This window comes from Eleginops maclovinus, chromosome 12 (assembly GCF_036324505.1).
Source record: "Eleginops maclovinus isolate JMC-PN-2008 ecotype Puerto Natales chromosome 12, JC_Emac_rtc_rv5, whole genome shotgun sequence".
NCBI lineage: Eukaryota > Metazoa > Chordata > Actinopteri > Perciformes > Eleginopidae > Eleginops > Eleginops maclovinus.
In genome coordinates, this window is record NC_086360.1 from 10,537,948 (window position 1) to 10,560,509 (window position 22,562).

General features: G+C 40.1%; 2 protein-coding genes across 3 annotated transcripts; one reads left to right on the top strand and one right to left on the bottom strand.

Moving 5' to 3' along the window:
* Nucleotides 1–1,848: 1,848 nt before the first annotated feature.
* Nucleotides 1,849–14,565, bottom strand: LOC134873474 (zinc finger protein 462-like). Its single transcript, XM_063897109.1, has 11 exons — nt 14,422–14,565; nt 14,017–14,075; nt 8,853–13,918; nt 8,484–8,767; nt 6,462–6,580; nt 6,067–6,201; nt 5,708–5,948; nt 5,484–5,626; nt 5,169–5,392; nt 3,423–4,284; nt 1,849–2,860 (listed from the first exon to the last, which is right to left on the bottom strand). Exons 2-11 carry the CDS (start codon nt 14,024–14,026, stop codon nt 2,718–2,720), a joined length of 7,227 nt encoding a protein of 2,408 aa, XP_063753179.1. The 5' UTR covers nt 14,027–14,075; nt 14,422–14,565; the 3' UTR covers nt 1,849–2,717.
* Nucleotides 14,566–14,654: 89 nt separating this feature from the next.
* On the top strand, nt 14,655–22,375 carry coq2 (coenzyme Q2 4-hydroxybenzoate polyprenyltransferase). Of its 2 annotated transcripts, XM_063897112.1 has the most exons (9): nt 14,655–14,911; nt 15,095–15,212; nt 16,093–16,476; nt 17,068–17,234; nt 17,463–17,584; nt 18,303–18,388; nt 18,497–18,630; nt 20,819–21,007; nt 21,161–22,361. In XM_063897112.1, the coding sequence occupies exons 3-9, from the start codon at nt 16,149–16,151 to the stop codon at nt 21,314–21,316; spliced, it is 1,182 nt and encodes a 393-aa protein (XP_063753182.1). In that variant the 5' UTR covers nt 14,655–14,911; nt 15,095–15,212; nt 16,093–16,148; the 3' UTR covers nt 21,317–22,361. The 2 variants fall into 2 exon arrangements, with proteins under 2 accessions (XP_063753182.1, XP_063753181.1); XM_063897111.1 differs by lacking the exons at nt 14,655–14,911; nt 15,095–15,212 and adding an exon at nt 15,247–16,012 and having other exon boundaries at nt 21,161–22,375.
* The last annotated feature ends 187 nt before the right edge of the window (nt 22,376–22,562 follow it).

Genomic DNA, 22,562 nt, shown 5'->3' on the forward strand with positions numbered 1-22,562 from the left:
ACAGACATCGTGTTTGATGTCTACCAGTCATCAAGTCTCAAGGCTGAAACCAGGTCAAAGCGTGGACGTGGGGTAAAACGCAGAGTAACAAGCAAGGGCAAAATCCCCCCAAACTGGCAGGACTTCCTACGAGACAGTGATAACAAAACTGAGCTGTTCAGGTTCCTGGCTGACAAGATTGCACATATGTCTACACCCAACTTGGTCATCGTGACCAAAGATGAAGATGTTGCCTGCAACGACACGATCAGCTTGGATTGGATAGCACCATGTAGTCACGAGGAAGCAGACACACGCATCTTTGTACATGCCAGGCATGCAGTGGAGGAGGGGAGCAAAGTCCTGATGGTTAAGGCCAGTGACACAGATGTCATCATCATAGCAATCAGTGCTCTGCCTGTCCTTCAACGGACTGGTTTGCTGCAGTTGTGGGTGTCCTTGGCCAAGGATGCAACCTGAGTTGGTTTCCTATACATGACCTTTACACCTCTATCGGACTGGAAAAAAGCAAAGGAATACTCTTCTTTCATGCCTTCACTGGTTGCGATGTTGTTTCAGGCTTCCACAGCAAAGGGAAAAAGTCTGCATGGCAAACCTGGGATGTGTGTGTTGAGGCATCTGATGTCTTTGCCAAGCTAAGCCAGTACCCACCAACAGTAGGTGATGATGATCTGGAGGTCCTCGAGAAGTTTGTGGTGACAATTTATGACAGGTCCAGTACAGTTGCATGTGTAGATGATGCCAGACTGGAAATGGTTGCTCAGAAACAGATGCCTTATGAAGCCATTCCTCCAACTCGTGCAGCACTACTTCAGCACGTCAAGCGTGCTGCCTATCAAGCAGGCTGCATATGGAGTCAGACTATACTGCGCCAATCAGAGACACAGAGTCCTGCTGACTGGGTATGGACAAAAAGTGGAGATACATGGAAGGTCTTCTGGACAACACTTCCACCCATTGACTTCTGACCAAGTGTGGACGCCGTTCAGAATGCCATGGAAGATGCAAATGCTACCGATATGGTCTTACCTGCACAAGACTATGTAGCTGCAAGTGTGAGGGTTAGGAAAACTCCAAATTCCCTATACTTTTAGACACCAAGATCATCCAAATTGATCAAAGTGGTGAGATTATGGGCGGCCATCTTGAATTTCAAGTACTTTTTCAAAAGAGTAATGTCTAGTATTTGTACCAAGTTTAGTGCTTGTATCACTATTTGAACGATTGTTTCACTTATCTGCTCCACTAGGAGCTCTGCACAACCTGAAGGAGTCACTGTGATTCTTGTTGTACTTGCATTTTAAGAAACTATATGGTTAGGGGTCATAGTCATACACAAAACTAAAACAGTTATAATACATAAACAACAATCCACAAATAAGAAAACAAGAACAATTATTAATAAGACATAGTAACCTATAACCTCATTAATACTCATCTAATCTAAGGGGCGTTATTAATGTTTTGTGTTGGGTACCTTATGACTTGAGCTCAGTTTAAATACATTTTTAGTCTAGCAAACATTTTCCTCATTTCAGCAAGAGCCACTTTAAAATCCATGCCATGCTCTTTTCACACTGATAAAACAAAAACAAACGGATGAGTTCTTTATTTTCCTTCATACCAACCAAGTGAAAATAAATGTATATCACAATTCTTTACCTTTATTGCCCCACTTTTTAAATTGTCCCTATTTTAACAATTTTGTGTGGTATTTTAATCTACAGCAATGCATCATATTCTACATGATCATTTCTATGTAGTGTTGTGCTGTCCTCAGAGAACCAGGTTTCTCAATATTTCAAATAATTAAAGTTTCACATTTAGTAACTGATTCTTTCAAGAGGCTTTTTGAAAAAGTTTATTTAGTATAAGAAGTAAAATTATCACAACACAATGTAACAATGAATAATTCTGTTAATCACACACATTCAAAATCAATACATCTGGATCAACATGGCTATCGCTGTACAGGAAATAATAGTAATCTGGAAGATAACTAAAGCTGTCAGACAAATGTAGTGAACATGCAATATTTGCCATTACAGCGTAAATGTATAAAGTTGCATTGAATTAAAAAAAAATTCTTAAGTACAGTTTGGAGGAAATGCAGTTATATTCCAGCTGTGTTTTTTATTGATGCTGAATGAAATTAAGCTGCCTGACAGATAAGAACACCTTCCCTGGTATCAAATACCCAACAGCACATGAAGGCAGAACCAGCATTTTCACAATCAATGGTTTTGAGGTTGGTCTAGCAGTTCTTCATATTGAACGTAAATGTTCCATATGTAACAAAAGTTCACAGTGTAAATAGTTTTGCGTGTTTTACAGTATAAAATGGTTATCATATTCATTAACAATAACTGCAGGAATAAAGAAAAAATAAACAAGCAAACTCGCACAAGTTATTCATACACATCCATTAATGTATTTAAACAAAAAAAACATCTTATTGACAAAGTCTCACAATTTATACAGCCACCATCTTAGTTCCAAAGTTTTATTTGCGTAATCACCCAAATTGTAATTCCTACGCATCCAGCTGTACCAAAAATCATAAAAAGGGTTAAAATCTATCAAACATTTTGTTACCTGGTTATACAGATTTACAGGTTACAGTAACAGTAGAGGACGGAAAATGGAAACATAAATCTAGATTCTCATGGAAAAAAATCAAGTGTGGAAGCCTCTCGCTACCGATGAAACTAAAAACGTTATATTCCATGTCGAATGATGTGACGCTGCAGCTCAGAGCTGTTCATGAGGTTTCGTCCACACAACTGGCAGGTAAACGGTTGCTCCTCTGTAGCTGCTGGGCACAGGATGTCCGCATCTCCCTCTGTGACTGTGAGAGCATCTAAAAGGAAAACAAAAATAATGTAGTTTGTGTAACATGCAGTTTCCCAAACCTAATTAAGGCTACAATTAAATGTGTTATCCCTCCCATGAAATGATACATTATTTTGTTTGAATGTTCAGAAAATAGCAGCAATAAATATTTCTACGAGGATCAGATGACTTTCTTGTTTTGGCAGTGAAACGGTAAAAAGGTAATCATCAAACAGAGACCCTACAAATGTTTAGCATTTAAGCATGAGAGCTTAAATGACTGAAAATTAAAATTACAAAAAAAGGCAGACATCATTTTTACATGGTTATACCAGCAGTATTTAGTTGCTACTTTGACAATTTGAGGTCTTTTCCATTTTACATTACTGTAAGCAAAACATATTTTGGCTGGGGGTCAAACAAAACAGAATGAAGATATGTCTCTATACTTAATAAACAAGGTATCAATATGGCTGGTTAATAGATGATGAAAATAACCGTTTGTTGGGGTCACTGAGGCAGGCTCTGCAACAACTGATCTGTAAATGTTTAGAATTATATATTTGTACTCAATGTAATCAGTATCTCACCTTTGGTCCTTCTGTCACCCTGCTCATGTTTCTCATCCTCGCATCGGTTCTCTTCATCAGTGATCGTGTCATCTTTTTTGTCCAGCTTTTGCTGCAGATGGTCACTCTGATCTTTCGCCTTGTAACAACCAAGAGGCTGCATTTGTTCTTTGTGATATTCCTTCTCAAGAACTGGCATGTCCCCATAAGGGTCTCTCATCTCCACAATGTTTTTGTGCACTTGTGGATCTTTGTAGTTTGTCAAAGTGACATCTAAACTTTCCTTATCGCTTCTGTTGAGCTGTTCACACTTTGGCGACACCGTACAAAGGGGTGAAATGGCCTCTGCATTAATTTGATGTGCAAGAGATTTGCCACCCTTTTCACCCAGCAATACAGTCTCTCTTGGAGCATTATCAACATCCTCGGTCTCAATGTTCTCCGCTGCCTTTGTCGTACTATTCCGATCAGCCTTCATACAGGTAGATCCAAATGCTTTCTCCTGTGGAGCCTCATTATGTGACTCCTGGGTTGTTGCATAATTTGTTGAGCTCCCCTGTGTCTCCAGCTCTTTTAGTTGCATGAACATTGTGCAGTTGTCTTCAACATCTCCAGGTACCGGTTGGGCCGGAAACAACACAACTGCCTCGGACTGTAGTTCCACTTCTTCCCTCTCCTCATTTTCTGCCAGTTCCTTAGCTTGTGTCTTATGCGGACCTTCATTACTGCCAGTTAAAAACTCATCTGTTTCTGCATCTTCGCTTTCATTGCTCTGATGCTCCAAGTTAGACGAAGGTTCTTGTTCCTGCTCTGTCATCTTACCAACCCTTGCCTGTAGCTGATCGAGGCTGACCTGACCCACAAGCTCATGGTTCCTCAAAACCTGCAAAAAAGCCAAAACCACATAAAGATCAAACTTCAAATTAACAAGCATCCATATAGCACACTCCCACCAAATGAAACGCTTCCAGGAGACCCTGAATCACAAAGTCTTGGGGGTCTGTGTTTCAACCTGTGTTTTTTAGGTCTGGCTGAACATTTCTTATACTGACCTGTTTGGTTGTTTTTTTTATGTTGGTGGGCTCTCCACTGGGAATTTAATATTGTGTAGTTTGTCACGAGGTGGTTGTCATTTTCTGTCTTTTTTTTGTTTGTCTGATGTTTTATTGACTGTTTTTTAACAAAGTGTATGGATTTGGTTAACAAAAACAGGTATTTTATCTCATTAACAAGTGAATCACTAGTAGCTTAATTTTGTTTCTTGGACGTAATTCCGAGTTTACTACTTGCTGTTGGGGTTTCTCTCGCTCTCTGTCTGCTTTAAGGAACATGTTTTTCCGGTCTGTCCATCGAGAAAAGGTAGTCCCTCAGTTTTACGGTTCCTTAGATTAGGTTTTCCATTTTCCTCCATTTTATGAGTACTATCCCTGTCAAATAAGTCAACCTTTTTTTCCCCAGGTTTTTTTAGTGAGAAGTTGTAATGCCCCTAATGGAGATAAGTTATATTGGGCTACATAAATAAAATATGAACCGACTTGCGATTTGCACTACTGGGAGGCAACAACTTGTATTTGGTCAAATAGGGAACCATGTGTCCAACCTGCAATTAAACCACCTAAAGGTTCAATTAATAACTTTTATTTTTTACAAAACATTTTTACAATGGCCAATGAAAATGACAAACAAAGAAGCTGTCTGTGATGCACATTCCTTCACCCAGAAAGGAATCCAAGTGATGCATTGAGGCCTTTTGTAACAAATCCTCACCTGATGCTTATCCCTCAGGTGCGCCTCCAGGTCGCTCAGATGAGTGCAGTCAAAGTAGCAAAGCCGACACTTGTAGGGTTTGATGTCATCGTGCCTCGTCATGTGCAGATGCAAGTTTTCAGCACTTCCACTAGTGAAAGTGCATTTATGACAGCGGAAGACGATGCCTTGAAGGCAACGAGACAGCCTTGAGCGACGCACCTCAATTGGCACAACACGTTCCTCTGAAAACAAAAGAAACCAAGACTGAACATAACGTGATTGATTACGATATGAGGGGGTGGGACACCGAATCCTGATGAGCATCTAACCTACCACGATGCAAGATGATGTGATCGATCATGTTATTCTTATTCTTGGTCTGGTATAGGCAGAAAGGGCAGCACAGGTCTTTGTCATGAGTAGGTTGTGATTCGCATGTAGAGTGACCCCTCTCCATGTGCATCTCAAACGTTTTCCTAATAGAAAGCATTTTTTACAATACAAAAAGCACTCTCTTTTGAACATTAAGAAAACTATTCATGGTGGTTGTTACCTACTTTACACCAGTGAAGAACTCGCAGTCCTTACACCTGAAGATCTTCTTTCCATGGCGATTTACGTAGTGACGTCGTATACTAGACCGGTGTTCAGTGTTGAAATTGCAGAACTCACAGTGAAAAAGACTATTGTCCGGTATGGCTTCTTGCTTATGTGTTGTGGACCAGCCGTCAGTCTTTGCCATTAAGCTATAGTGGTTCAACTGCCGCTGCACATCTGGGGGCTCCAAGTAAAGCGATTCTGTCAAAGCACAATAAATCACAGTCTCTTATAACCACTAATGCAAAAACTAAGAATGAAATAATCATTTTACCAGCTATATATATTGTGATACATTAAAAATAAATGGATCACTTGCTTTTAGTAATTTCAGGTTTTTCATCAATTTCAGGCCAATAGTTCAATTCCTCTGATGAACTTAAGGGCTCTTTGCCAGTCCTCTGAGCGCTCTCCTCTTCTTCTTTGTCACTCTCATCAGAATCCAGTATGACATCTGAGCATCGGTACAAACACGGAATGAAAGACAGAAAAATGTGCAATTTAACAGTGTATACGAGCTGTGTAAGGTTTGAGTCAAGTTAAATAAGGACATTCAGGCTACACTTTCAGGCTTGCATGAAATAATAACTGTAAAACAAAATTGTCTTTGTATTGCTGATAATAAAATATATATCTGCAGATAAAAGCTGCATCACAGATATATGACATCATATTGAATGTTTGCTAATGGTGCGTCATTTGCATGTTACTCACCTTTATGTATTTTGATGAAATGACTCCTCCACAGGCCCATGACCGTTGTCCGATAGGAACAGATGCTACAGAGGAAAGGCCTCAGGGTCCCAGCTTTGAACTGAACGTATTTGTTGATGCTGTTAAGAGGATGAAAAAAGTCAGATCAGTCAGATATTATCAGTTACAGTGGGGCAAAAAAGTATTTGATCAGCCACCAATTGTGCAAGTTCTCCCATTTAAAAAGATGAGAGATGCCTGTAATTTTCATCATAGGTACACTTCAACTATGAGAGACAGAATGGGGGAAACAATCCAGGAAATCACATTGTAGGATTTTTAATGAATTAATTGGTAAATTCCTCGGTAAAATAAGTATTTGGTCACCTACAAACAAGCAAGATTTCTGGCTCTCACAGACCTGTAACTTCTTCTTTAAGAGGCTCCTCTGTCCTCCACTCGTTACCTGTATTAATGGCACCTTTTTGAACTCGTTATCAGTATAAAAGACACCTGTCCACAACCTCAAACAGTCATACTCCAAACTCCACTATGGCCAAGACCAAAGAGCTGTCAAAGGAGACCAGAGACTAAATTGTAGACCTGCACCAGGCTGGGAAAACTGAATCTGCAATAGGTAAGCAGCTTGGTGTGAAGAAATCAACTGTGGGAGCAATTATTAGAAAATGGAAGACATACAAGACCACTGCTAATCTCCCTCCATCTGGGGCTCCACGCAAGATCTCACCCCGTGGGGTCAAAATGATCACAAGAACGGTGAGCAAGAATCCCAGAACCACACGGGGGGACCTAGTGAATGACCTGCAGAGAGCTGGGACCAAAGTAACAGAGGCTACCATCAGTAACACACTACGCCGCCAGGGACTTAAATCCTGCAGTTCCAGACGTGTCCCCCTGCTTAAGCCAGTACATGTCCAGGCCCGTCTGAAGTTTGCTAGAGGGCATTTGGATGATCCAGAAGAGGATTGGGAGAATGTCATATGGTCAGATGAAACCAAAATAGAACTTTTTGGTAAAAACTCAACTCGTCGTGTTTGGAGGAGAAAGAATGCAGAGTTGCATCCAAAGAACACCATACCTACTGTGAAGCATGGGGGTGGAAACATCATGCTTTGGGGCTGTTTTTCTGCAAAGGGACCAGGACGACTGATCCATGTAAAGGAAAGAATGAATGGGGCCATGTATCGTGAGATTTTGAGTGAAAACCTCCTTCCATCAGCAAGGGCACTGAAGATGAAGCGTGGCTGGGTCTTTCAGCATGACAGTGATCCCAAACACACCGCCAGGGCAATGAAGGAGTGGCTTCGTAAGAAGCATTTCAAGGTCCTGGAGTGGCCTAGCCAGTCTCCAGATCTCAACCCCATAGAAAATCTTTGGAGGGAGTTGAAAGTCTGAGTTGCCCAGCGACAGCCCCAAAACATCACTGCTTTAGAGGAGATCTGCATGAAGGAATGGGCCAAAATACCAGCAACAGTGTGTGAAAACCTTGTGAAGACTTACAGAAAACGTTTGACCTCTGTCATTGCCAACAAAGGGTATATAACAAAGTATTGAGATGAACTTTTGTTTTTGACCAAATACTTATTTTCCACAATAATTTGAAAATAAATTCTTTAAAAATCCTACAATGTGATTTTCTGGATTTTATTTTCTCATTCTGTCTCTCATAGTTGAGGTATACCTATGATGAAAATTACAGGCCTCTCTCATCTTTTTAAATGGGAGAACTTAAACAATTGGTGGCTGACTAAATACTTTTTTGCCCCACTGTAGCTCATAAATAGGTTAGTATTTCTAAGGGGGACCTGGACATCACATTTGTGTAAGTGACATGTAATACCTTTGCATTTAAAATAGTAATAATGCTGTATGAGCAACACTGTGATATTATAAAATTGCTTTGTAAATCTATTTGAATATGTGCAAAGGTACCCGAATGGAGATCTCACATATATGTTAGTGTAAGCAAAATCTTTGACACCACTACATTCCCTAATAACAAACAGCTGAAGTTTTTCATACCTGTGTTTTAATACTGATGTAGGCAGATTATCCAGCTTCCTGATGGCTGCCACAGCTGCATGGCTGCGCTCATGCGAACGCAAACCTTTCAGTGACATGAAAGTCCGCCGACACTGTTTGCAGGTGTGTTCACTGGACTCCTGCTGTGGCAGCTCTACATCAGCCAGGTTTGGAGATGGCAACAGAGATATCTGTGGCAAATTCAAGGTCTTTACTGGCGTCACGTTCCACTGGGCCGGATCCTCCACAGTTTCCAACATGAGAAGATTATCTTGCCCACCAAGCTGAAAATAAAACCCAGTTGTCAACAAAGTGGAGCAGAAGCATGTTGTGAAGGATCAAAAATGGAAATATTGACAAGGAACTTACTTGGAAGGATTTTGCCTCTGGTGTTGTCGTAGTTACAGGTGATGCCGTTTTCTTTGAAGCCTCTGCCCTCTGTTTTTCCTTCTCTCTGTGACAATCCAGGTGGTACCACAGCTTCCTAGTTCCATTCATCAGTTTGTTGCAGTGCACACACCTATAAAGACCTGTGCTGCCCTTCTTTGTTCCTCGTGATAGCACAATGAAGTCTTTGCAATCTGAGCTATGAAATGTATCATAGTGGGCAAGAAGCAGCTGAGGTGAGGAAAACATCAGCTCTGGACACTTCTTACATTCGATTGGGGAACCTTCTTCAGATTCAGCTTCAGGGAGTTTGCCGGCATTGTTCACTGAACAGTAATTATATTTCTCTAGCAGCTTGTGTGTGGTAAGTGGATCACATTTGTGAGTGTTTTTATAGTGAGTTTGCAGGTATCTTCGATAGAGTGCTTCGTAGGAACACATGTGGCACTTGTATAAGTTTTGCTGGTTCTGTACTGACTGATAAGTCTCCTCAGTGTTCAACTGGCCTTCGGAGCCCATTTCTGTGGCACTTACTTCATGTGTATTACTTTGTAAAGTCGTCCACACTGAGACATGAGTTCCTTGATCAGGTTGCTTTTTAGCCAAATGTTCAGAAGTTGTTGGCTCCGCACCATCGTGCTCAGTCGCACAGTGCATTTTCAGTTTTTTCATTGATGCATAAATTAATGGGCACTCCTTACATAGGTAACCTTTCACATTTGAATCTCTTCCAACCATATGCCCTACCATGTTGGTAGCAACTACTACATCTGTTGGAAGTGTGTCTGCCCTGGCAATGATGTTTGGATGCCTCATTTGGCAGTGAGTGAGAGTGCCATGGTAACTTGAATTCACATAGGGGCAAGTTGGACACCTGTAGATCAATTTCTGGTTTTCCCCAATTGTGCTGGATTCACATGCCTCATGAGTGTTTTCTGATTGATGAGGCTCTGGCTTCTTGAGGCCCTTCTTGTAAACTGGGGCATAGTATTTTAAGTAGCTGTGTCTTCCATGTTTGTTGATATAATGGCTTCCAAGACGTTGTTTTGTGAAGTAGGAAATGGTACACAGTTCGCACTTGTATACACTATCCTGAACCTTTAAAGCTGAAAACTTCTTGTGGTGAACACGCACGTGTCGATCAACAGCTATTTTTGTGCTGCTACTGTAAGTGCAGTACTGGCACTTTACCACGGCATACTTTTTCTTACTTAAAAAGGAGATCTGTGGTAGCCGAATGGCCAGAGTCTTATACAGTTTCCTTTTACTAATAGCTGGGGGTTTAGGCAGGTTTTCTTCAGTCTCAGTATGCTCCCTCTTGCAGTGCCTTTTCAGCTTATCCACTGTTGAACAGATATGGGGGCAGGTTTTACACATGTAGCCCCCAATTTTCCAATTGCCAGGATGACCAGGAGCATTTAATTTCAAACAGTTTTCCCACTTGGCTAAATGTGCTTTATCTATTTGTAAAGATCTGTCAGCCCTGGCCTTGAGGGTAGGATGCCTCATCTGGAAGTGAGTTTGAATTCCTTTATAACTGGTATTGACGTAGGTACAATGTGGACACTTGTAGACAGGCATGTGTGTTTGGCTTTGGTCTTGCTTTTCCTCTTGCTTTTCTTTTTGCTGTTCATTCGCAGCCTCATAGTGTTTCATTCCACAGTGAACGCTTAGACCGTGCGGTTTGTTAAACTTTGCAGGGCAGAAAGGGCACCTTAGCACTTCGGATGATGCTGTTGCCTCAGGGGGTGAAACAAGTGTCATGTCGAATTCCAGAGGCATTTGGTAGGATTCTATTATCCCAGGCAGTTCATTGTCGTCTTCCGTCTGCCTGTTTGCACTTTGTCTCTTGCTTTTGGCAGCATCCATGACAGAGCCGTCTTCTTTTACTGACCACGGATGAACCTCGCGGTAGTGCTGTGCGATGACTAACAATGAGTCACCCTTGAATGAACATGCTCTACATGAAAATGTTTCATTGCGTCCAGAGCTTTGTGATGGTACACTGTCATTACCTTCAGAAATACCATCATTGCACTTCTCTTGAGGTTTTTTCCTTTGAGGTTCTTTTTTGGGACCAACAAATAATCGATTAGTCACATACTCAAGGCTTCGTTTACACCCTGGGTGTTGCTCCTTGAAGTGTTCATAGACTGCTGCCGCGTTTTTATGAGAAAAAACACACATGTCACAGTGATACCCTGTCTGTAGACTTCCTTGTTCGTAACACAACCTTAAAACATTTGAGACTGTGCACTTTTTCCTGTGGATTTTCCATATATGCTTCTTCAAAACACACACATATTGAGTTGTGTATGGGCATCTATGGCACTGAAGGGTCTTCTGGGTCTGTGAGGCCGGTGATGAAAATGACACAGATTTGCAAATCATTTTTGTGTTTTTCTTTACCTCTGCAAGATTGACTTCTTGGCTTGCATTTGCTTTTAGGTGTGATTTCTGTGCCTTTTCACAAACCATAGAGGAATACAGCTGAACCTGTTGGCCCGTAATCCCAAATCCACTATGTTTTCTGAGGTAATGCTTCAGTACTCCATGCACAGTTCGCTGTCTATAGTTACAATAGTGGCAGAAAAACATATTTTCATCGCCCTCTTTCATGATGGGGAGTGGTAGACCCGTGGAGAATGAGAACTCCTTAGCTTGAGATTTAGATTTTTCAATTTCATCCCGAATCAAAGCTGTATGTTGAAGAATACATTCTCTGTTGTAATTTAGGCCTCTGTGAAGTCGGTTTTGATGGTTTGCTACTCCTTTTACAGATGGATTTCCATAGTTACACTTTTGGCAGTAAAACAAATGTTCTGCACAAGCATAAGCATTTCCTGCTTCGTCATACTCTATATGTTGAACTGTTCCACTGTTTACCTCAACTTGTTGACAGGTTTTGGTTTTAGAGGATTTAGTACTTCCTGGAGACCCAGCTCCACTTGGAAATTTCTTTTTCCGCACTGCATCACTATAAATTAGGATCTCTTCAATGCATGTTAGTGCTTGCAGAGAGTGTTTGGCGTTATGATGACCAACAACGCTTTTAATGTTGGTACTTGAATAACAGCAAAACTGACAGTAGAACAGTTTGTTTGGTGAACTGCAGGATAAACTGTCCATTTCCCTGTAGCGTTTAGTGGCCGATCTTTTCCTTGTGTCTTCCGCAGATTCCTGTTTCCCAACTTCGGGAGACTCTAAATGAGTCTTACAAGCATCTGTAAGCTGCTTATGCTGCAAGGGGTCAGTTTTGTTTTTTGTTTGCTTTGAAGAATCTGAGATGTTGGGTTGAGGCGCAGCCTTTTCTGTTATTGTCAGAGGGTTTGGAGACTTATCTGGCGCCATCTGTGATGTAGTAGGCCAAGTGACACGAGCTGACTGTTTGATTTTGTCTAATGAGACTTCTTCACCTGGGTGGCTTTTTTGGTAGTGGACATGCATAACAACAACAGACTTATGACTAAACTTGCAGATGTTGCAATGATACAGGACCACCTCAGCTCTGTTAAGGGTGGGATGTTGGGTTGAAGGTGCATTTTTTACTTCCTTACTAGGTTTACAGGCACTCTCAGGACGAATCTCTTCTTCTCTTCCTGGACTGGGTGCTTTATCAATTGCATTTGACTGATATGATCCCTCTTGGCACCCAGTGGATGAGTATCTGCAGTACATCAAGGAATTGTCCAATCGATGTGTAGGGTGATTTTCCTTGTAATGTTTTATCAAAGACTCCAAAATGTTGGTCGTATACAGACACACAAAACATTTGAACACCAAACTGAGTTCACCTAATTGCATTTTGAAGACATTTGGGGCCTCTGGATGATTTTCAGTGTAGTGTTTCTTGAGGTTAGCTACACTCAAAAACTCAACTGGACAGTGCAGACAGCGAAAGGTAGCACTCTCATCACTTGGATTACTTATGTAAGCACCATTGTATCTTACATAAGGGTGGTTGTTTTGATAATGGGTAGACAGATGTGTGATGCCCACATCCCTGTATTCACAGTGTTTACAAAAATAAACCTGCAATGTTTCTGTGTCTCCATTGACACACTGAAGTTTCTTTTCTCCTTCGTCTTCGCTCACATCAAATGAAAACTCTGTATTGATTGATGATTTTTGTTTACTTGCTTTTGCTTCCTCGGGTAGCTTTGCCATTTCTTTGTCTGCGTTTGCTTTTTTAGCAGGAGGACTTTTTGATCTGTCATTGTTGGTCCTCTGGCCACCCTTGTCAGGAACCACGTCTCTTGATTGATCCTTGGGCTTTGGTAGTCTCAGGTCAGTATTTAAAAAGTGGTCATTGATCAAAAACTTTTGAGAAACATGGGTTAGGTCAATGATGGACTTTGCATTTAATTTAAACACACCACTGCTGTTTGGACAGGAGCTTGAGGGAGATTCTTGCAAAATAATGGTTGTTTTGGTGCTATCTGGAAGCGTTGCGCTATCAGCTAACTTCACTGTGGTTTTCCCATTTGATCCTGATGCTGCCACAAGGTACTTGGTAATGGTTTGCAACGGCCTCTTGTATGTCTTCCGATCCTTTGATGTATCAAGCGTGGATTTCGATTTTGAGTGAGACATAACTGAAAGACAGTGGGGAATCTCAGTTGCTCCTACTGCACCATCACCATGCTGTTTCTTTGAGACACCAGATATCTCGGCACCCGGGTTTTCAGAGATGATTACATTTCCAATCAGTTTCTGATCTTCTGGCTTCGTTTGACAGTGTTTCGCATGATTATTCAAAACGTCCCGACTTAAAGTTTTAAAATCACACTGCTGGCATTCAAAACCATCTTCTGTATTTGTGGAATTGTAGTCTACATTTGCCTTGTTTGTCTCTGGGTTTTTTAAACCAGCCTCTCTAAGAGCACCTTCTACATCATAACCATGCAAATGTTTGAGGTGTTCAAAAAGATAGACCTTGGATTTAAAGTGGAGAGTACAGTGACTACATTGGACAGCCTTGGTTGTGGATTCTTGAGAGATAACTGGATTTTCTGTCATGTGGCCAGAAGAGGAAACGTGTGTTGAATCTAAGGAGGTAAATAGCAGATACTGCTGAATAAAACTCAACATGATGACATGCATTACACTGATACAGCATTTTCACAAAATTGACAGTGATACATACCTTGTTGCATCTTGGACTCCTCTCTAAAAGCAGAGAATGAAGACACAGCTGTGACTCACCTAGAGGATTAAAAGCATAAATGATTGCATTGCTCAAGGTACAAAACCAGCTAACCATGTGTGATTTCTACTTGGTTTAAGCTGATTAAGTTACGTGTTTTACTCAGGGCTTCGACATGGATTTAAAAAAACAAAACATCAACAACAAGGGATCAACCGCTACTACAGCAGTTCACCAATGGTACTAGAAACAACTTGGGACCGAAGTCAGTTATGTTCAACAGGAAGGAAACGAAGAACAATCCCAGCAGCCCCTTACCAAAGAAAACTATTTGAACACAATCGAAAGGCATAGTACACAAATACAACTCATTAAAAACTATGTGCAAAGAAATAAAGTACTCACGCATGTAGAACAACCCCAACATTAGGTTTATAATACAATATTTTGAATCGATGATGTTGTTAACGTAGAGAGAGGACACATTTCCGCCATTTTTCCCGCGAGTCCAACACTCTCTGGCCTGTGCTTCCGGTCCGACACAAAAAAAATCGGAGGATGTCACTCCACTTCCGTCGAGAACCTCTTAACCTTCAAAATAAAAAAGATTATAAAATAAAACTGATTTGAGGCACTGTGCATAGACAAAGGACAAACAATGTCACTTGTGCACTGGAGGAGACGATAAACTAACTGGTGAAATATTAATTTACCAGTGAATTAATGTCATAGGCTACATGCTTGTATTACAACAAGCTGATGGAGCACAGGCGATGAACTGCTACTTCGACATTTGCGTAACGTAACCCCCGGATCTATATCGATTTAACAATTTGACTTTATTTCCACCCAGAATTACACTTTATACAGAAAAAAATGGTCACATTTATTTGAGGTAATTCTAACATGTTATGGCTTTAATTAATGTTTTAACATGTATTTTAATGTGTTTCTGTTGCATTGTCCGTCTAAATGATTTAAATGACATTTGTTTTTTACGGATTGGCCCAGAGAATATTTTGAATCAAAATAAATCACAAGTAATAACCCATTACCTAATTTCGTTTTAACTATGTAGTGGGTTTTTCTCAAACACAAGTGCTGACGGTCGGATCTTACAGTGGTTCCGCATACTGCCGTTGTTTCCTCCGGAGCAATATCAGGCGGACAATAACAGGAGAGCAGAAACGTACAACGTAAGTTTTACCTCATACTGAATTCCGTTTAAGTTAAGGCAAGTTATCGTTGATACAAATCCGTTGCTTAAGCTGGAGTCAGCTTCAGAGTTGATATGCGAATGATGCGCTATAGGTACAACATGAAGTCCATGATAATCATATTAGTGTGTGCCGTTTTCATAAGCAGTTATTCTGCTTACAAAACTAACTTGCCTTTATCAAGTGCTAATGATCTGCTCCACTGCAGCTGCTTATGCACCCAATTCTTCCCTAATTCACTTCCTATCAGCATTGATTAACCTGATGCTAATTAAAACATGACATTTCCGATGTTTTTGTTCATGAGGTGTAGTGTCTTTAAAAATCTACGGAATCTTTAAATACATATATTTTCAAGGCAGTCAAAATGGTTTTTTCCTCATAGTCAAAGCTAAAATGTTTAACTTTAGTAGCACACACATCTCAGTCTAATTTCTATACATTTTGAAGGTTATAACAGACATGTTTGTCAATATATCATTCATTTTATATCTGACTCTAATTATAACTTCAAAATGAAACAAGATGTAACCTGTCTTTATAAAAAGTTCAAATGTATTTTCCAGAAATGTAAGGGAATTACATGGGTTCATATTTTTAATATGTTCATTCTGTATGTCTTTTGACCTACAATGCTCAAAAATAACTATATTAGTACAAATTTAAATAGTATTTAATAATGCAGCTACCCCCTAAACACACTAATGCTAAAAAGGAGTCAACTCTCTGACACATGGACACTTCAGTCTTTGTGCATCTGGTTCTCTCTGACACAAAAGGTATGCTTGTTGCAGCAAATCAGTCCTCCTCTTTGAAAAAAAGCCATTGACAACACATTCTGCTTTTTGTGTGTGTTAAGGGGTGTCATTCTCTGAGGGAAAAAAAGAGAATGTTATTCTGACCCAGAAAAACACCATGCTCGCAGCCAAGCTGGCCCGCCAGTTATCTCTGGATACTCTGAGGAGGATTCATCATGGAACTTCTTACCGCTGTCTTTACTCTCTGTCGAACCTCTTCATTCACTCGGAAGTAGGGAGGACGAGAGATGTGAGTCTCCTCTCTGATTCCAGTGCACTGGGAAGAGGGTTTTACAGCCAGAGGTCTTTCCCTCCGTCGCTTAGAGTACGAGACACACAGCAATATGGGAGAAGATCCATCAGTGTATCCGCTGCTACAATAGTGAACTCAGCACCAAGGCCAGTCCAGCCATACCTCAGATTGATGAGGCTAGACAAACCTATTGGTTAGTACATTCATTTTTCATTACATCTTTCAGTGTATGTGTATGAAATTGTTTTAAAGAGAGTTTGATACTGTGTATCTACATAATATAAGTGTTTGTTTTAAAAATGTATGTTTGGAATGGTTTTTATTACATTTAGTTCAAGTTCTTGGAACATTGTCAAGCATTTTGGGGATCCTTTTTATAGTATTTAACACATTAATGTAATTACCGTATTTATAAGTATATATTAGGAAACATGAAATTATCTTAAGATAGTCTGAAAGGACAATGGGTTCCAAAAGTTCATATAATGTTTGGTAATTGCTATTTGGATCTTTAAGTGGCATGATCTGTGTGTGTAAATCAGGTTAAAGAAATGTGAGGTCTTTGCACACTTAAACAAAACAAAACAACTTTATTTGTGTAGCACTTTTCGAAACATATCAAGATGAAAACAGATAAGTTCATGGTTCATGATCAACCTGTCCTGCTTAGATTTGCCTTATCAGACAGCCACTCCACAGTGGTAAAATACATTTACTATAGCTTTGTTTTGAAGCTAATTTCTTATTTAGTTCACTTGAGTGATGGTGTGGCTGCGTATTGCAGGAACATGGCTGCTCTACCTCCCATGTGCATGGAGCATTGCATTGGCTGCAGACCCTGGATGCCTCCCACATTTGGGCATACTCACCCTGTTTGGTACGGGTGCACTGCTGATGAGAGGAGCGGGCTGCACTATTAATGACATGTGGGATAAAGACTTTGACAAAAAGGTATAGGTTATTTTATGCTTCGCCCTTTCAGCTAGATTTTGAATCAACAAGAACTAGTTTTTAATGCTCTTCGATTGCTATAAATGACATGTTTAAATAGCCATGGCACACAATGAATGCTGTTTAAGCTGTGTTTTTTACTTATCTGCATCATCGTCACTCTCATAGTCACAGCCAATAAGGACCTCCCTATGACATGACTGATTAAACGTGATGATGTTTATACAGGTGTCCAGGACGGCCACGCGACCCATTGCATCAGGAGAGATTTCTCAGATGCAGGCACTCGTCTTCTTAGGAGGACAGCTTTCTCTGGCACTTTGTGTTCTCTTGTGTCTGAACTATTACAGGTACCCAGTGATCTCCGTGTTTTCCTCTGATCTTTATATTGTTTATATTATCTGTATGTTTTAGTTATCAGTTTAAAAACTGTCTAGATGTTGCCATCTATTGGGTTTTATTATTCTAAAATGTAAACATCTCAAAATACAAATAATAAAAAAGAAAATATATACAATTTGAACCATGAAGAGAAAAAATCTATCAGATCAATAAAATAAAACACTAATTAAGGGACAAATAAAACATGCTATTCTGCTTTTTCTGACTATTCTATGAACGAAAAGTAAAAACTATTTTGAAATTTAGAACTAAACCGTAGTATTCTGCAGAAACACATTGAAAGTCTCAGTAAGAAAAGTCAACGTCTTCCAAAGTTACAGTCTCAGTGCAGAAATTCCTCTTTATGTTACATCGCTCTGCTGCAGGTCAGCAGAAAAACACTTTCTGGAAACACAGAAGAAATGTAGCACTAAAAAAAACTAACTATGGAATATATTCACTGGATTTGTATAACCCAGCTTTTTATTTTATTTTCACAAAACAAGAACTGCGGATACTGTCCCTAATCACTTAATGTCCTCATTGGCACCTTAAGACAGCCTGTTATAAATCAAACAATTTACCAGCTGCCTTTTATAAACGTGTAATTTGCAGTGTTTAAATGCACAAGAGCAATGCAAATATATATTATATATTTATGGCTTGACACATATGTTCTCTTCCCAGCATAGCCTTGGGTGCTGCCTCATTGTCTCTAGTCATCTCCTACCCGCTGATGAAGAGGATCACTTATTGGCCGCAGTTTGTGTTAGGTATGTAGGTATGAGCTGTATAAGACTGTCCTGTGGCGTTCTAAATGTAAATACTTTTTCCCATCAGGCTGAAGTCTGTCTCATGTTCCTAATGTTCTTTCTGTTTAGGCCTCACTTTCAACTGGGGGGTGCTGCTCGGCTGGTCGGCCGTCAAGGGCTTCTGTGATTGGTCTGTATGCCTCCCGCTGTATTTCTCGGGAGTGATGTGGACGCTGATATATGACACAATATATGCACACCAGGTGAAGTATACAGTTTATTTATGTTTTGTATAAAGCACTTAGACACTTAGAAGTTGACATGGATATTCTTAGTCGTTCACATTTAGTAAAGAAATAGTTCACTTGTGTTTAAAGGAATATTTTACCTCAGTTTCCAAAAATGTTTTTTCAATCTAGCTTGGAGTTGTTGTATGTTGGCGACTTTTGCCGTAGAGATATCTGCCTTCTCTCAAATATAATAGATAATAGAAACACTTGGCTTGTGGTGTGTAAGTAAAGTACGATAAAATACATTAAAAAAACTCATTGTCCCTTTCATGACTTGGTTATTTGAGATTTTCCACAGACCTTGCAGTGAGCAGTTTCGTGTTGAAACTATTTTCTGTCTATTGTATTACTGCTCTAAATGAAACTCCTGGTTAGGCAACAAATATGTTATATTTTTGAGTAAGCTGTATCTTTGAACCATATCTTCACTTAATTGTTCTCATGTACAGTGGGGCAAAAAAGTATTTAGTCAGCCACCAATTGTGCAAGTTCTCCCATTTAAAAAGATGAGAGAGGCCTGTAATTTTTATCATAGGTAAACCTCAACTATGAGAGACAGAATGAGAAAAAAAAATCCAGGAAATCACATTGTAGGATTTTTAATGAATTAATTTTCAAATTATTGTGGAAAATAAGTATTTGGTCAAAAACAAAAGTTCATCTCAATACTTTGTTATATACCCTTTGTTGGCAATGACAGAGGTCAAACGTTTTCTGTAAGTCTTCACAAGGTTTCCACACACTGTTGCTGGTATTTTGGCCCATTCCTCCATGCAGATCTCCTCTAAAGCAGTGATGTTTTGGGGCTGTCGCTGGGCAACACGGACTTTCAACTCCCTCCAAAGATTTTCTATGGGGTTGAGATCTGGAGACTGGCTAGGCCACTCCAGGACCTTGAAATGCTTCTTACGAAGCCACTCCTTCGTTGCCCTGGCGGTGTGTTTGGGATCATTGTCATGCTGAAAGACCCAGCCACGCTTCATCTTCAGTGCCCTTGCTGATGGAAGGAGGTTTTCACTCAAAATCTCACGATACATGGCCCCATTCATTCTTTCCTTTACAAGGATCAGTCGTCCTGGTCCCTTTGCAGAAAAACAGCCCCAAAGCATGATGTTTCCACCCCCATGCTTCACAGTAGGCATGGTGTTCTTTGGATGCAACTCTGCATTCTTTCTCCTCCAAACACGACGAGTTGAGTTTTTACCAAAAAGTTCTATTTTGGTTTCATCTGACCATATGACATTCTCCCAATCCTCTTCTGGATCATCCAAATGCCCTCTAGCAAACTTCAGACGGGCCTGGACATGTACTGGCTTAAGCAGGGGGACACGTCTGGAACTGCAGGATTTAAGTCCCTGGCGGCGTAGTGTGTTACTGATGGTAGCCTCTGTTACTTTGGTCCCAGCTCTCTGCAGGTCATTCACTAGGTCCCCCCGTGTGGTTCTGGGATTTTTGCTCACCGTTCTTGTGATCATTTTGACCCCACGGGGTGAGATCTTGCGTGGAGCCCCAGATGGAGGGAGATTAGCAGTGGTCTTGTATGTCTTCCATTTTCTAATAATTGCTCCCACAGTTGATTTCTTCACACCAAGCTGCTTACCTATTGCAGATTCAGTTTTCCCAGCCTGGTGCAGGTCTACAATTTTGTCTCTGGTCTCCTTTGACAGCTCTTTGGTCTTGGCCATAGTGGAGTTTGGAGTATGACTGTTTGAGGTTGTGGACAGGTGTCTTTTATACTGATAACGAGTTCAAAAAGGTGCCATTAATACAGGTAACGAGTGGAGGACAGAGGAGCCTCTTAAAGAAGAAGTTACAGGTCTGTGAGAGCCAGAAATCTTGCTTGTTTGTAGGTGACCAAATACTTATTTTACCGAAGAATTTACCAATTAATTCATTAAAAATCCTACAATGTGATTTCCTGGATTTTTTTTCTCATTCTGTCTCTCATAGTTGAGGTATACCTATGATAAAAATTACAGGCCTCTCTCATCTTTTTAAATGGGAGAACTTGCACAATTGGTGGCTGACTAAATACTTTTTTGCCCCACTGTATGTTTACACCAGTCTCTCAGGAATACATCATAAGCTTAATGCCTCACATTTTAAAGTAGCGTATAAGTTATTGAGATTAGACTCCCTCTGCTCTTTCATTGTTTACTAGGATAAGGAGGACGACGTCAAGATCGGAGTGAAGTCCACTGCGCTGAGGTTCCAGGAGCAAACCAAACCTTGGCTGAGTGGCTTCACGGTGGCCATGTTGTCAGGCCTGGTTGTAGCCGGAGTCAATGCTGAACAGACACTCCCTTACTATGCAGTTCTGTCCACAGTGGCCATTCACCTAACGCATCAGGTGAGGAACATCGAGGTGTACAGTGCTGTCTGATTGCTTGCTCCAAAAGGGTGGATAATTATTGTCAAGAGAGATATTACAAAGCAAAGAACATGTAACGTTAGTGTTAAAAATATAGGTTTTCCATTAAATATTTACTCTCCTATCTTTTAGATTTACACATTGGACATTCACAAACCAGAGGACTGCTGGAAGAAATTTGTGTCAAACCGAAACCTTGGATTGTTGCTGTTTTTAGGCATTGTCGCTGGAAATCTTTGGAAAGAAAGAAGAGAGTCTTTGCTACAAAATGAGGAGGCAGTCAGATAAGTGACGCAAGCATAACAGTTCATGTTTTTATTACATTTAAACATTGTACGTATGGGATCAAAGCTCTGTGAGAGAGCAACAGGATGAACTACAAGCTGTGATTTTAACCCTCACAATATTGTTATTGGAAACTTTTGTTTGACTAATGATTGATAAAACAGCCGTAGAGAGAAAAGGGAAAGAGAGAGAAGGTCTGACCCAGCAATTGAGTGTGAGTAAAACTCATACCCTTGCTGCTGAGCTAAGGAGTCAACCTTGGCACAAAGACCGCCCGCTCTACCAGGTGAGCTACGAGGCGCCTTCAATCGGCTTAACCTGATTAGAAAAATACCTCTTGGTACATAAAAAATATGATTTGTGCTGCTGAATCAAACTCTAGTAGCTGCACACATTCACAAAAAAAAATAAACTTGGCAAATCCCTTGGTTTTTTTGGACTAAATTTGCTTTTTTTAATAGGCAGTATCAGTATTGATTTATAACTTGTCAAAATCACTATAAATAAAATAAAGCTTTAAAAAAAAATATGATTCCAAACTTTCTGTCAACTATCTGATTAAAAGACCCAATATACATTTTATGTCACGTAATTTACACTTTTAATTTTGTATGTTTAATTGGTGCTGACCAATCAAAAATGCTGCTATAAGATCTGTGTGAAGAAGTTTAAATAAAAATAACAAGTATCAGTAATCAATAACTGAGTCAGTTTTCGGTCATCTGCTTCTTCCTTTAGGGAGTAGATTATTTGTTTTTACAGTTTGAGCATGATGTTTTTTTAGGTGGCTAAGTTATGCAAAGTGCCTCAATACAATAGTATTATTAACATCTTTGTTGTTAAAAAGAGGGAGAGACCCGGTATTCGATTGTCATCAGTATAAGCAGACACAAGAGATTTTAGTATTTGACATGAAAGAGCTATTTCCCATCCCTTCGATAAACCTGAACTTACGGGGAAATTGTAATGTCTTGTTATCCTTGCTAACACCTCAAAGCTGCATTAAACGGTTTTTACCACTAGGAAGCAGCAAAACAAAGCCCGCCTTATGAAGTATTTGCTGACTGCTTAGTTTCATTTTAGTCAATCCACTATTGAGAAAAAAATCTGCCTTTATTTTAACTTTTGTCATGACTTGTTTTCATCAAGCGAGGAAGATAGAATCACTTGCCATGCCTTAACTTGTTTGATGGAATGCGCTGCCAATTATTTTTGCTCAGAGTTTAAATGAGAGTTCAACCAAACAGTA

Bases quoted from the DNA above. Each gene is read 5' to 3' on its own strand.
- LOC134873474 (XM_063897109.1), bottom strand. The intron at 4,285-5,168 runs GTGAGGATTTGT...GCTTTTTTGCAG, and splicing joins ACCTGAGGGATAAGCATCAG to GTTTTGAGGAACCATGAGCT. The intron at 2,861-3,422 runs GTGAGATACTGA...TTTTCCTTTTAG, and splicing joins GGGTGACAGAAGGACCAAAG to ATGCTCTCACAGTCACAGAG.
- coq2 (XM_063897111.1), top strand. From the start codon at position 15,967: ATGGACACTTCAGTCTTTGTGCATCTGGTTCTCTCTGACACAAAAG. The intron at 16,477-17,067 runs GTTAGTACATTC...TGCGTATTGCAG, and splicing joins GAGGCTAGACAAACCTATTG to GAACATGGCTGCTCTACCTC. The intron at 17,585-18,302 runs GTACCCAGTGAT...TTCTCTTCCCAG, and splicing joins TTGTGTCTGAACTATTACAG to CATAGCCTTGGGTGCTGCCT.